General features: G+C 40.5%; 2 protein-coding genes and 1 non-coding gene across 3 annotated transcripts; 2 read left to right on the plus strand and 1 right to left on the minus strand.

Moving 5' to 3' along the window:
* Positions 1-302: 302 nt before the first annotated feature.
* LOC110986385 (actin, cytoplasmic-like) lies at positions 303-4332 on the plus strand. Its single transcript, XM_022248211.2, has 5 exons — positions 303-509; positions 879-1056; positions 1420-1659; positions 2187-2433; positions 2760-4332. The coding sequence occupies exons 2-5, from the start codon at positions 922-924 to the stop codon at positions 3275-3277; spliced, it is 1140 nt and encodes a 379-aa protein (XP_022103903.1). The 5' UTR covers positions 303-509; positions 879-921; the 3' UTR covers positions 3278-4332.
* Positions 4333-5073: 741 nt separating this feature from the next.
* LOC147795072 (actin-5-like) lies at positions 5074-10492 on the plus strand. The gene is made up of 5 exons (XM_087132284.1): positions 5074-5209; positions 5788-5964; positions 6877-7119; positions 7825-8071; positions 8467-10492. Exons 2-5 carry the CDS (start codon positions 5845-5847, stop codon positions 9006-9008), a joined length of 1152 nt encoding a protein of 383 aa, XP_086988410.1. The 5' UTR covers positions 5074-5209; positions 5788-5844; the 3' UTR covers positions 9009-10492.
* A 544-nt stretch (positions 10493-11036) lies between these two features.
* On the minus strand, positions 11037-11157 carry Trnal-caa (transfer RNA leucine (anticodon CAA)). Its single transcript has 2 exons — positions 11120-11157; positions 11037-11082 (listed from the first exon to the last, which is right to left on the minus strand). It is a non-coding gene; the product is annotated as a tRNA-Leu (tRNA).
* Between the last annotated feature and the right edge of the window lie 849 nt (positions 11158-12006).

Genomic DNA, 12006 nt, shown 5'->3' on the forward strand with positions numbered 1-12006 from the left:
CCACCCTAGGGGATTGGCCTGAGTAAAAAAGATTGCCTTATTTGGCGAAGGTTGAAATAAGCTGCCCCTGGAATTAGTACGTCTGCGCACAAAGCCTCATCGCCGAAAATAAAACCTGGCATCACAGATACCTTGTGTAAATGTAAACAATAGTTCTAACGTGCTCCATCGACTGCCAGGTCAACGGGCTTCCTGTAAACTCATGAATAATACATCTTACTCATCAAATACAAATATCATTGGGGAGAATCTCAGAAACTGATGTAATGACTTTGCTCTCAAGTTTTCCTTATTTGGAGGCAAGATTTCTGCCACCAACTGTATATATAGGGGTACCTTGCTCCCTTCCAGCCAAGAAAACCACCTGCGATGAAAGAGAGACCTTCTGACTGATTTGAAGCACGGAACAAGAGCCGACAGTCGTACTGACAGCTACATTTTCGTCTCGATAAAACCCTCAAGAGATATACGGCACAAGTCAATACATCGACAGAGCTGCTACAACTCCGGTAAAAACATTTCTGTTAGGTTTCCCAGTTAACATGGGATCCAGTAAAGATAAAAGTATATATGATGTCTCCAAGTACAATATTATTTGGAACTCCACACGAAAAGTTGAAATTACCAAGACCTCCGCCGTGGTTAAGCCTGCTTTAACTTGCAGATTGCGAAAATTCAATTAGAGCTGAAAGACTCATAATTTTTTCTGGACAACCATGTTCTTTTTCCTTCAAAAAAGGTAAAGTTTCGGTACTGCATTCTTGAAGATACAAATCGAGTCTGCGGAAAGCACCTTTTCAAATTAAAAAAAAATCACAATGCTAGGCCAATTTCCTTTCAATTCTTTAAATGTGATTAATGTTATTTCTATTTGGCAGGTGATATTCTAATCTTTCCTAACTAACGAGAATCGACAGCATCATGTCTGCATTCGAAGACGATGACATTTGCCCGTTGGTAGTAGATAATGGCTCCGGCATGTGTAAGGCTGGTTTCGCTGGGGACGATGCCCCTCGAGCCGTCTTCCCAGCTGTGGTGGGCAGACCTCGTCACGAGGTAATCAAAGATCTTAATTTCTGTGTTTTGGGTAATTTTGACCAGTTCTGTAATTCCTGGAGTTTGTTTTGCTTCCCCCCTCCCCCCAGAAAAAAATGCACTTGGCCCAGAGTAGACAAATTAAAGTTGATGTCAAGTCAAGACAAAATACTTGCGCACCTTACTGAGACGTAGAAATTCGCAAGATTTCCTGTGTATTGTAAATTGGGGGGGTTCTATGTGATCTGTCCCTTATCCCTCAACTGTTCTTTAGTTAGCAATTCTGTAATATTTTTCGCGCAAGACATGCTTTAAATTTATTCTTACACAAATGAGTTAAATTTAGTTTTTGACACATTCCCATTTATTTTTTAAAAATCTCAGGTAATGATGGTGGGAATGGGCAAGAAGGACAGCTACATCGGTGACGAAGCCCAGAGCAAGCGAGGAATTCTGACCCTCAAATATCCCATAGAGCACGGCATAGTGACCAACTGGGACGACATGGAGAAGATCTGGCATCACACCTTCTACAACGAGCTCCGCGTGGCACCAGAGGAGCACCCAGTTCTTCTGACTGAGGCCCCACTCAATCCAAAAGCCAACAGAGAAAAGATGACTCAAGTAAGTAGAAGTCGGGCGCATGAGGGTTTTGAAATTTTTAAAACTTCATGGGAAATTCAACAATTGTGGCAATGCAACAATTAACAATTTCATTTCAGTCCTCAAGATGTCAATGATGTATGCATGCCAATTCAAATTTGCCGGTTGTGACGTTATCAACAGACAGAATGGATCACAATGTTTCCTGAAATGCTTCCGAATAATAATATATTTTGCACAACCCATTTTCCTAGTGTTCTTTTGGTATTAAGATGCCACACTTGAATAGGAAAATTAAAGAATTGAAAATATTTTGTTCATTTCATACTGACAAGCATACGTTAAAATTATATGACACATAATCAAGTTATCATGAGTTTAAACAGTTTTTTTAACTTCAACATATTTTCACTGTCCGAAATTTCGATTTTCAAATTTTCATGATCAAATTTTGAGGTAATTCAATTTTTGGATGAATTGTATTTATTGACGAAACGGTTCGTTATATTTTAATTTATTTTAATTCAATGCACATCCATTTTTGGTAGATCATGTTCGAGACGTTCAATGTCCCTGCCATGTACGTCAGCATCCAGGCGGTCTTGTCCTTGTACTCGTCCGGCCGAACCACCGGCGTGGTCTTTGACTCTGGTGACGGGGTGTCCCACGTTGTGCCCATCTACGAGGGCTACTCACTGCCCCACGCCATCCAGAGACTGGACTTGGCCGGCCGGGACCTGACCGATTACCTCATGGTCATTCTGTCGGAGCGGGGATACGCCTTCTCCTCGTCAGGTGAGTCTTGAAAGAGTTTCACTGACTGACTGATCGTTACAAAATCTGCAACATTATTTTATTCAGAGTTTGACTTTGGGTTTGTCTTGTCTGCACTCATCAAAGATTTTGACGGGCCATTTCGCACCTGGAGACAAAATAGAAATATTTTCCGTGTAGCTGCGCTTGTCTTTCTAATGAAATTTGAGGAGCTGGGTCCAGTAAGCTATGGTCAGCATGAAACGAAGCCAGCACGCATTGTTCCGACCAACCATACTTCCCGATATCAACGGCAGGTACTGCATATAAAACCATCTTGTCAATTTCTCGATACTCTTTCACAATAGCTGAGAGGGAAATTGTCCGTGACATCAAGGAGAAACTTTGCTACTTAGCTCTGGACTTCGACCAGGAGATGGTGACCGCCCAAAGCAGCTCCAGCGTGGAAAAGAGCTACGAGCTTCCCGATGGTCAGACGATCACCATCGGCAACGAGAGGTTCCGCTGTCCAGAGGTACTGTTCCAACCCTCCCTCATCGGGATGGAGTCGGCTGGTATCCACGAGGTACTGTACAACAGCGTCATGAAATGCGACATGGACATCCGCAGAGACATGTACGCCAATGTAGTGATGTCTGGGGGTTCCACCATGTTCCCGGGCACGGCTGATCGGATGAGCAAGGAACTCACTGCCCTGGTCCCGCCCAGTTCCAAGGTGAAGATAATTGCACCCCCGGAGAGGAAGTACTCGGTGTGGATAGGTGGATCTATACTCGCCTCGCTCTCCACCTTTGGGCAAATGTGGATTTCCAAGCAGGAGTACGACGAGAACGGACCTGGTATCGTTCATCGGAAATGTTTCTAGTTTGGAAAGTTCACAGAAGAAAATTTCGTCTATTTTCGGTTTCAGTCGGAGTCCAAAACTCTATTTTCTCGAAATGTGCTTTCTTCGGTTTAGATACAGTCTTGGGCGTGCGTATGATACACAAATGAAACAATTTTTGTGTTTACAGAAAATATGTTCTAATCAATTTTCATCTGAAATGTTGAGGTTTTGCGCGAAAATTCAACTGTTGTTAGTTAATGTTGCAAGACTGACTGAAGAGCGTTTTGTTATAAAACACAAAATAGTTCTAATCTTGATACATAGTAAAACGCATGTGACTATTATTGGTTAAATATGCATTGGGACTTTTCAACGAGTTTTAAAAATGAAGTCTAATTCAAATGTGAATTACAGGCAACATAGCAATTGTTTGTCTCGCATTTTTCTGTATAATAAACACCGTTAAAATTAGTCATATTTTATATATACTACAGTTAAGCCCAAAATGATTAACTTCGTACCCATTCCAACTTCGGGTAACATAAAGTTTAAAGCCAAAGACCATAGACCGGACACCTGATCTTTACACGAATAGCTCTTACAAAGGCAATGCTAGTTTTTGTGTGACTGTGTCGCTCATCAGTCCAGTTCAAAAGTTATTAGTAAAATAGCGGCCACATTTTTCAAAAGGGTAACATTGAGCTTAACTGTAGTTTTTAGTTATAGACGCGTAATGTATTTAATGCACATAAGTAACCACATCCACATAGTGAAGAAAATATTTTTGTAAAACCAGTTTTTCCTTGATTCCCAATTTAAAATTATCATTATCTTGTTATATCTGTTTATAATGAAGTAGACAATTGTGTTCACAATACTCTCGGGTTTACGTCTTAAATAAACATTTCAGCATTCTTTCCGAAAGAAATACTCCGCAGGCTGGTGGAGTGATGGGTTACTTTGAACACGCTAAAGTTAATGCGAGTTAGCATTTTAATTTCAATTTTGTATTCATATTTTTAGTTAATTATTTATTTTATTTGTTTTAGTTAAACAATTTGCGTTCCGTCTAATAAATTAATCTGGTGGAAAAAGCATAACTAAAGACCTCCTCAGAATCTTTGTCAACTGGGTTTATTCGTCTCCCTTGCCCTGAAGTTTTATGTTGCCGCACTGTATCCTTAACTTGAGGGTAACGTTTGTCCTCGTGTTTATTTGAATTCTCAATTTCACATCCCAACACGTAATGACATCCAGCGAGTTTTGTTTAGAGGAGAATATACGCATCTATATTTTGGAAGCAGGTGTAAAAGAGCCTAAAATGATGCCTAAAAGTGACTGGGGAGATCCAATCAGCGGCGTAGCCAGTGGAGGCTAAAAGGATGATCCTAGATGGCATATTCCCCATCAAAAAAGAAAGTGTGTGTGGGGGGGGGTGTGATGTACCCCCCCTTCCTCCGGGTTATACGCCCATGTATGCCAACTTAAATGCCAAATGAAGACTTTTGATGAGTCTAGACAAAGTTTCTGAAGGCTACACACAACGCACCTGTAAGGAACGAATTATCTTAATATTAGAATTTCTCGATAAACGTCATTATAGTTTTGTTTGTTTGTAAGCCTTGTCCGAAGAATCAGACAGTACTGTTTTCTACGCATTCTGATAAAAAATTGTTGCTTGAACAATTTGTCGATAAAGAATTCCATTGTTCTTCCAAAAGAGTCCCACATTGGCGTGCAAAATAGAGACGACTAGTGGGGGACTTGTGCACGTCTACAGTTTACTGTGCACATAATACATAAGCCGCCGACAGTGTGGCTTACCATACCGCGGTCCTAGCCAGGCGGTACGGACGGGTCAGTTGAGCGCTGGGAACATGGCACTGAGCAAGGGGATCACAGACAGATCGATCACATAACAGATTCTTTTTCTCACCAAGTGAAGAAGATGAGGCCCAGTATTAAAAGTTGGTAAGGGATTGTTGAGCTAAAACATTAGATGTTGTATTGTGGTGGAGACTAAAAGCGACAAAAGGTCCTGGAAAGAGTAATTGGCTTTATATTTTATGTACATAACAATTGTACTGTGGATCACTATGGGATCACCTAATTAGGCAGGCGGGCGCGGCCTCGCCTGATGAGTATCTTACGTTAGCTCCAAGCTGTGTCACTGGAATCAGACATTGGGAGATGTCACCAAGTATCAAGTTCGAGTATAGAGGAAAGATTTTTGGAGTTCCTCAAGCCATGGAGGAACTTAGTATTCATTATTACGCACAAATTCACCCTTACGATCGCTTTTATGTCAAATTCAATCATGAAAAATTCGTGGAAGTTTATGTAGCCTAAGCCTACATAAGGTATGAAATTTTAAATGTTATTTGTTTTTGAGTTAAGAATTGTACAGTTCTCTGACGTTTTTCTCATTTTTTTTCTCTATTTCTACTTTTTCTTAGAGCTAACATGTAGATGGCATGCTTCACCATGAACATGACACTCAAGATTTAGTCCAGTATTTTGACTGACGTTTATCCATTTCTTGGCTACAGATAAATAACCCCCTAGGCCTACTGTCGCAAAGCCCTGACCAGAATTCAAGTGTCACCATGGAGGACATGTCCGCTCTTGTCATTGACAATGGCTCAGGCATGTGTAGGGCAGGATTTGCTGGGGATGATGCACCACAGTCCGTTTTTTCATCAGTCATGGGCAGACCTCGCTCTGATGTAAGAACTGCACTAAACCCTAGAAGTTAAAACTAAATGAATTCAATTATCTTTTGTGCTTTTCTTTTTTTATTTGAAGTTAGTATTGAAATTGGGTACCCTATGCTGTTTATCCGCCGCCTTGAGCAAAAGCACCCCCTGATTGGGTGAATATCTCCATGAAGCGACCGTAACATGGGTATTTCGTATTCGTTTGTGAATCGCCAAAGTGCATTTTCCACCAAAGGAGCCCCATTTGCTTGGAAAATTGCACCCTCTCTTGGTCTGGCTCTGGGCTCATTGGAGTAAAACATGGGTCCCGAGGTATGCGGAATATAAACCTAACCTCAAAACTCAAAGAAATAATAATAATAATAAAGATTAATTTATATTGCGCAAATTCCCATCAATGTTCAAATGCGCAGTACAATTATACATAAAAAAAAAGTCATAAAATGTAACTAGATAGACCCTGATACAATTAAAATGAATGAGCAGGAATTAAAAAATGCAAATGAACACAAGAATACAAATACCCATGAAATAAAATGCACAATTACAATACAGACGAAGAAAGAAGTTATTTAAAAGCAACGTTAAAAAGGAAAAAGAAACTGTTGATGTGGAACTACACTGTACCGAAAATGGTTCTCAACAAGTTAACAACCTTTGCGTAAGTAGTATTCCAAGTAGCTTGATTTTTATTAACAAACCCCCCCCAAGGTTTTAGAAACCTTTTTCTTTTGTCTGAAATGTTACCAAGTTGGTTACAGTCACGGTTCCCACGAGTTGGAACTGGTTCCTGACCTCAGTGATCGAGGGCCTGATGGAGACCCTTACCATGGTCATGGATGATTTTACAGAGAATGAAAAGAAAGTATAAATGAACACATGCATGTGAAGCTAGTACACTGTGTGTTAATTATTTTCTAGTTGGGTTGTCAAATGCCAGGATCGCCCAGAGATTCATATGTTGGTGAAGAGGCCCAGGTGAAGCGAGGAATCCTCGACTTGAAGCACCCTATTGAGCACGGCATTGTGACCAACTGGGATGACATGGAGAAGATCTGGAACCACACCTTCTACCATGAGCTGCGTGTGGCACCAGAAGAGCATCCCCTGCTCCTGACCGATGCTGCTCTCAATCCGAAAGCAAACAGGGAAAAGATGGCTGAGGTAACGTTGACTGTTAAACATCCGAGTTTGTAGCTCTTCCCCCCATGTCTCGGTGGAATTCTGCTGAACATTATCCATTAACCATATAACCCCTTTGGGAAGGGTATTTACTCCATTCAAGTCTTACCTGAGAACTGTCTGATTTTCCTGATTCTGAGTTTGAACTGGAAGACAAACTTGCGACCCACTTTGACAAAAATTCTTTAAACTTAAGCTAGTTGAGTATAAAGTTGTAAAAAAGCACTAATCTCAAAATATGTTAGGAGAGAATTCAATGATTTGAATAATTTGATTGGAATCTTTGATTGTAACAAACATAATTGTTTGCAAAACAATTAGTGGTGTTTGAATGTTGTAGTTTGAAAGGGGGTTACTGCTTCGTTATTGTTGATTACCAAAACGTTGTTTACACGGTTGACACAGTTTACTCCAGAGTTCCTTGTTTGGAACATTACATACATGTACGTTGAACAGCATTTGAAAGGTGAACAAAAACTTTCAAAGAGACTCCCTAGTAATGTTCTGGAAGGGAGAACGTTATGCAAACTGTTGCTTTGTTGAATTGGAAATGTTGCAATGCAACACCAATCCATGTGATCAAATGAACTACAGAAAAAACACCGAGTGACAGTTGCAAACAAGTGGACTCATACAATCATGTAAAATGTGTAATACACTGCTTTTATTTATTGCACCATTTTATAGGTCATGTTTGAGAAGTTCGATGTGTATTCACTGCACATTGGGATCCAAGCCGTGTTGTCTGTCTTGTCGTACGGCCGTGGGACTGCTCTGTCTGTGGAGTGCGGTGATGGAGTTTTACAAATTGTGCCCGTCTACGAAGGATTTATACTGAACAAACCCATCCAAAGGCTTGACGTTGGCGGCAGAGACCTCACCAACTACCTTGTAGACATGCTAGCAGAGCGGGCACTCGATTTCTCATCATCCGGTGAGCCCTTGCAGGGAAATAAAGAATGAAAAATAGCATAGAAGTTTGGTCAGCATAAACAAGCTATTTTGAGGAAAGTCTAATTCTTGATTTGTTGTGTACCTTGCACTTGCTTGATTTCTTGCGTTTCTTGCACATGCTCGATAATGTGAAAATCCCTGTTTCCAAACTTAAATCCAATTATTACAACTCACTAATCTGTTCTGTGCAATATGAGGGGACCTTGTTTGGCAGGATGGCCCACATAGTTGACTCGCCTAATCTAACCAACATCAGCTAATGTGAACTTGTCAAAGCATGATAATAGCATTATTATGTTAGCTACAAAGTGCCATCAATAGGGTAAAGTGAATGCACTTTGCGGTGATTTTACATGTATTTTCTTTCTGTTTAAGGTGATCGAGAGACTGTGCGCGACATCAAAGAGAAGCTTTGCTATTCAACTCAAAACTTCAAGATGGAGCTGTATAATTTTCGGTATGGTTGGAACCAGGATAAGAATTACACACTTCCCGACGGCCGGGTGATCAGTGTCGGCAGTGAGATGTTCCGCTGCCCCGAGGCGCTGTTCCAACCCTCCCTCATTGGCTTGGAGACTGTTGGTATCCATGAAGCGGTCTACAAGAGCATCATGGAGTGTGGCATGGACACTCGCAGGGACTTGTACTGCAACGTGCTGTTGTCTGGAGGCTCCACCATGTTCCCGGGTTTCTCCGACCGTTTGCTGAAAGAGCTGGAGGCCCTAGCGCCGCAAGTGATGAAGATCAAGGTCATCGCAGCACCGGAAAGGAAGTTCATGGCTTGGATCGGGGGCTCCATTCTTGCCTCTCTGTCGTACTTTGAGAACATGTGCATCTCCAAGGAAGAGTTCAAAGAGAAAGGCCCTGCAGTTGTGGATCAAAAGTGCCTTGACAGGGTTTTTCCGAAAGAAAGATAAGCTGTGTCTGTCTGCCCATTTCACTTTGTTATGTTTGCCTCGTAATAGTCCCAGCAACTGTTTGAAGCAAATCTCGCAAAAAGGATCTTACTTTGTGTTTACACGGAATGGGGAGTACTTCCAATCATTATAAAAAAGAGTTCACTTCACATAGAGGGTATGACATTGCTTTCATATGTAGACTATTTTTTTTATTGCCAGAAGATGGGTGTATTAGTTTTATTTTTTTAATAATTTGATTACGACACAGAATGTCAAATTATTAACCATAAAGTATGAATTATGGTTTAAACACAGTAAAAATAGCTTCATGTATATCACACAGTGGGGGTTAAATGTTGGGCACAGAGGTCTGTAACCACCGAAATTTTGAAATTTGGAAGTTATGTGCTGTTTTGCTTAGAACTGCCCATTTTGACATGAACAATGACATATTGTTGGTATGTTGCATGCAATGATTCTGCTTTTCTTAGCCAGTCTGTATATAATGTGTAGTTCATGGTTTGTAAATATGTAGACTAAAAAGTGGAATGGCCCTGAGGTCACTTTTGCACGTCCAATCACCCTGAGTTTGACGAAAAGGGGGTCACTTGCAGCCCCTCCGGGTGCATACATGTAGATGTACAAGGGTGTTGGATATCGCCAGTCCCTATTGTTTTGTACACACCCCTGTCCAAAATCAGAAATTTTTGAAAAGAAACTTTTCAAAATTTATCATTAATATGTTTTGATTTAATTACTTAGTCATATGGAATGCTTTTAGTTTTCAAATTTTTGTTGCTGGTCACTATTGGCATCATGTTAGGGCACTGTAACCAGTCAAAAAATTTGAGTAGAGTGACTGATTGGAAAATTACTTGAGGTCTTGATGTGTGTCTAGTTCACACTGAAGCAGATTTCACTGGCCCATGTTTGTGAACTGCACATGTGAACCAGGATAAAAGCCAGGAACAGGTGTGTTATTTATAACAACTTCAATAATTGCATAGAATTTTATGGTAAAAATAAATTGAATTGGAAGCATGAGGTAGTCACAATCAGGAAATATCTGAATTTCACAAGGATAGTTGCAGAAAATACCATTTCAAAACACAGAGCATGTACATTTTCGAACCCTACAAGGAAAAATTCAAAAGCATGAAATGATCTTTGTCTTTTAAAAATAAGAATACAGAGGAGTGAATATTTAGTATGGTAATTTCGTTTTTGTGTGAGAGTATCAAGAGTACCTTTCACATGTTTTGTCTGGATAAACGGGGTAAAAATTTATCAGACACTTTGTGTAAAATACCTTCATGATATCCTGTCTTATATGTGTACTTGTATTTTATTTAGTTGACAGATTTTTAACAAGTATAAAATACTTGATATATTTACTGTATTTATATTTTGTTATTAGAAAGAGCAGCTTTGGAGAAAAGGGGTACATTTTATTTGAATCTGAATGTATTTGCAAAAATAGATTAAAGCATGTTCAAAAATAAGAGTGGTTTTTATGTCAGTGATGCTGCCTGATATACTTTGTGGGGTTGTGGCTTGGTGTTGCTGTCTTTGAGCTTGGGGACAAATGGAATCGAGTGCACCTGGCTAATTTCTTATGAGGACTTGTGAATGAAAGATGTTCTCACAGTGCAGTTGGTGATGTTCTTAAGCAAGTTGTCAGTGTGGCAGAGATGATCATGAAAGCTTTGGGATTTGATCATGAAAGAGAACATTGAATCGGCCTCCCCATATTTTTAAGAAAATGCTTTTCTACGAGCTTATAATTCTCTTACTGAGAGTAAAGAATCAACATCATGGGTCGGCAAATTTGACTTGAATGTGGTTGATCTTTCCCTTGGAATCTAATGCTTGTTGGGTAGGAATCATCAATGAAGTATATGATTATTGAAACTTTTATCAAGATATCAGTTTTGTGGAAAGGAAAGTGAACTTTGTTTCCTTATTGAGGAAACAAATGCATAAATTGGTGTATTTTACCAACTTCAACAAGATCGAACCATCGAAAAATGTAAGACAAAAAAACTTTGTCAGAAGTGGGATTCGAACCCACGCCCCCATTCGGGGACCAGAACGCCCATTCCCACTAAGTGTAGCGGAAGGTCATTAACCTTGAGTCTGGCGCCTTAGACCGCTCGGCCATCCTGACAACTGAGTGATAGAGCACACATAATAATACATAAATAATACATTTATAAAAAGTAATTCGTTTCCTTAAAAAATAAATATAACTACGTATTTTTAATAATAATCTAACCGTCACTGTCGATCATAGTTTAATTCAATGTTTAAGCAATTTGGCCCATTGTTATTTTCAATAATTTTAAGAAGGTACCTGCCTAAATGTCTCATAATGTGATACCTCTCTCTGTCTGATTCCCAGACGACAGTCTATACATGATTATGTACAATGTGCGCAGCACTGTACAAGTACGTGTACGTACACCCACGTGTAATGTACATGTACATGCAGCACCGGTGCAGCACGAACGTGCACAATGCAATGCAGCACGGGTGTCGCACGTACATGTACATGTAGATAACGTGCACAGTACGTTCTGACCATGGCGTACGAGGCCTCAAGGCGCTAGGCCAAGCGAGGGGGCTGCACGGACCTCTACGTACCGACGCGTAGCGGACCTAAGACCGGAGTATCAGGCGGTGCGCCAACGTCATGTACTGTACATGACTCAGGTTGTCAGGCACATAATGGATGGGCAGTTTGTGGATGGAAAGAAATAGCCTTGCTGGTTTACCACTGGAGACCCATTCCGGGGCTTGAAGCCTCCACAAATATTTCGGGAAGCCAGCGAGTCAGAGTGCGGTGAAAGAAGGACACCTAGAGCCTTGGCAAGGACATGAAGGAAAAGACTTCATCCATGCTAGAGCAGAATGGAATTTTGTTAGCTTGGGTGATGTCTGTAACGGCATGCTGGAGCACCAAGATTCTTAGACTCAAAAGGCATGCCAATACAATAGCAACCAACCCCCGGTGACT

The sequence above is a fragment of the Acanthaster planci genome, unplaced genomic scaffold (genome assembly GCF_054643075.1).
Source record: "Acanthaster planci isolate LZ-2023a unplaced genomic scaffold, COTS_SCS Contig183, whole genome shotgun sequence".
In the NCBI taxonomy this organism is placed as follows: Eukaryota; Metazoa; Echinodermata; class Asteroidea; order Valvatida; family Acanthasteridae; genus Acanthaster; species Acanthaster planci.

What these genes read in the sequence shown, in the direction of transcription:
- LOC110986385 (XM_022248211.2), top strand. Translation starts at nt 922, where the DNA reads ATGTCTGCATTCGAAGACGATGACATTTGCCCGTTGGTAGTAGATAAT. An exon ending in TGGGCAGACCTCGTCACGAG is followed by an intron (nt 1,057 to 1,419) that starts GTAATCAAAGAT and finishes TAAAAATCTCAG; the next exon opens with GTAATGATGGTGGGAATGGG. An exon ending in ATACGCCTTCTCCTCGTCAG is followed by an intron (nt 2,434 to 2,759) that starts GTGAGTCTTGAA and finishes CTTTCACAATAG; the next exon opens with CTGAGAGGGAAATTGTCCGT.
- LOC147795072 (XM_087132284.1), top strand. Translation starts at nt 5,845, where the DNA reads ATGGAGGACATGTCCGCTCTTGTCATTGACAATGGCTCAGGCATGTGT. An exon ending in ACAGGGAAAAGATGGCTGAG is followed by an intron (nt 7,120 to 7,824) that starts GTAACGTTGACT and finishes ACCATTTTATAG; the next exon opens with GTCATGTTTGAGAAGTTCGA. An exon ending in ACTCGATTTCTCATCATCCG is followed by an intron (nt 8,072 to 8,466) that starts GTGAGCCCTTGC and finishes TTTCTGTTTAAG; the next exon opens with GTGATCGAGAGACTGTGCGC.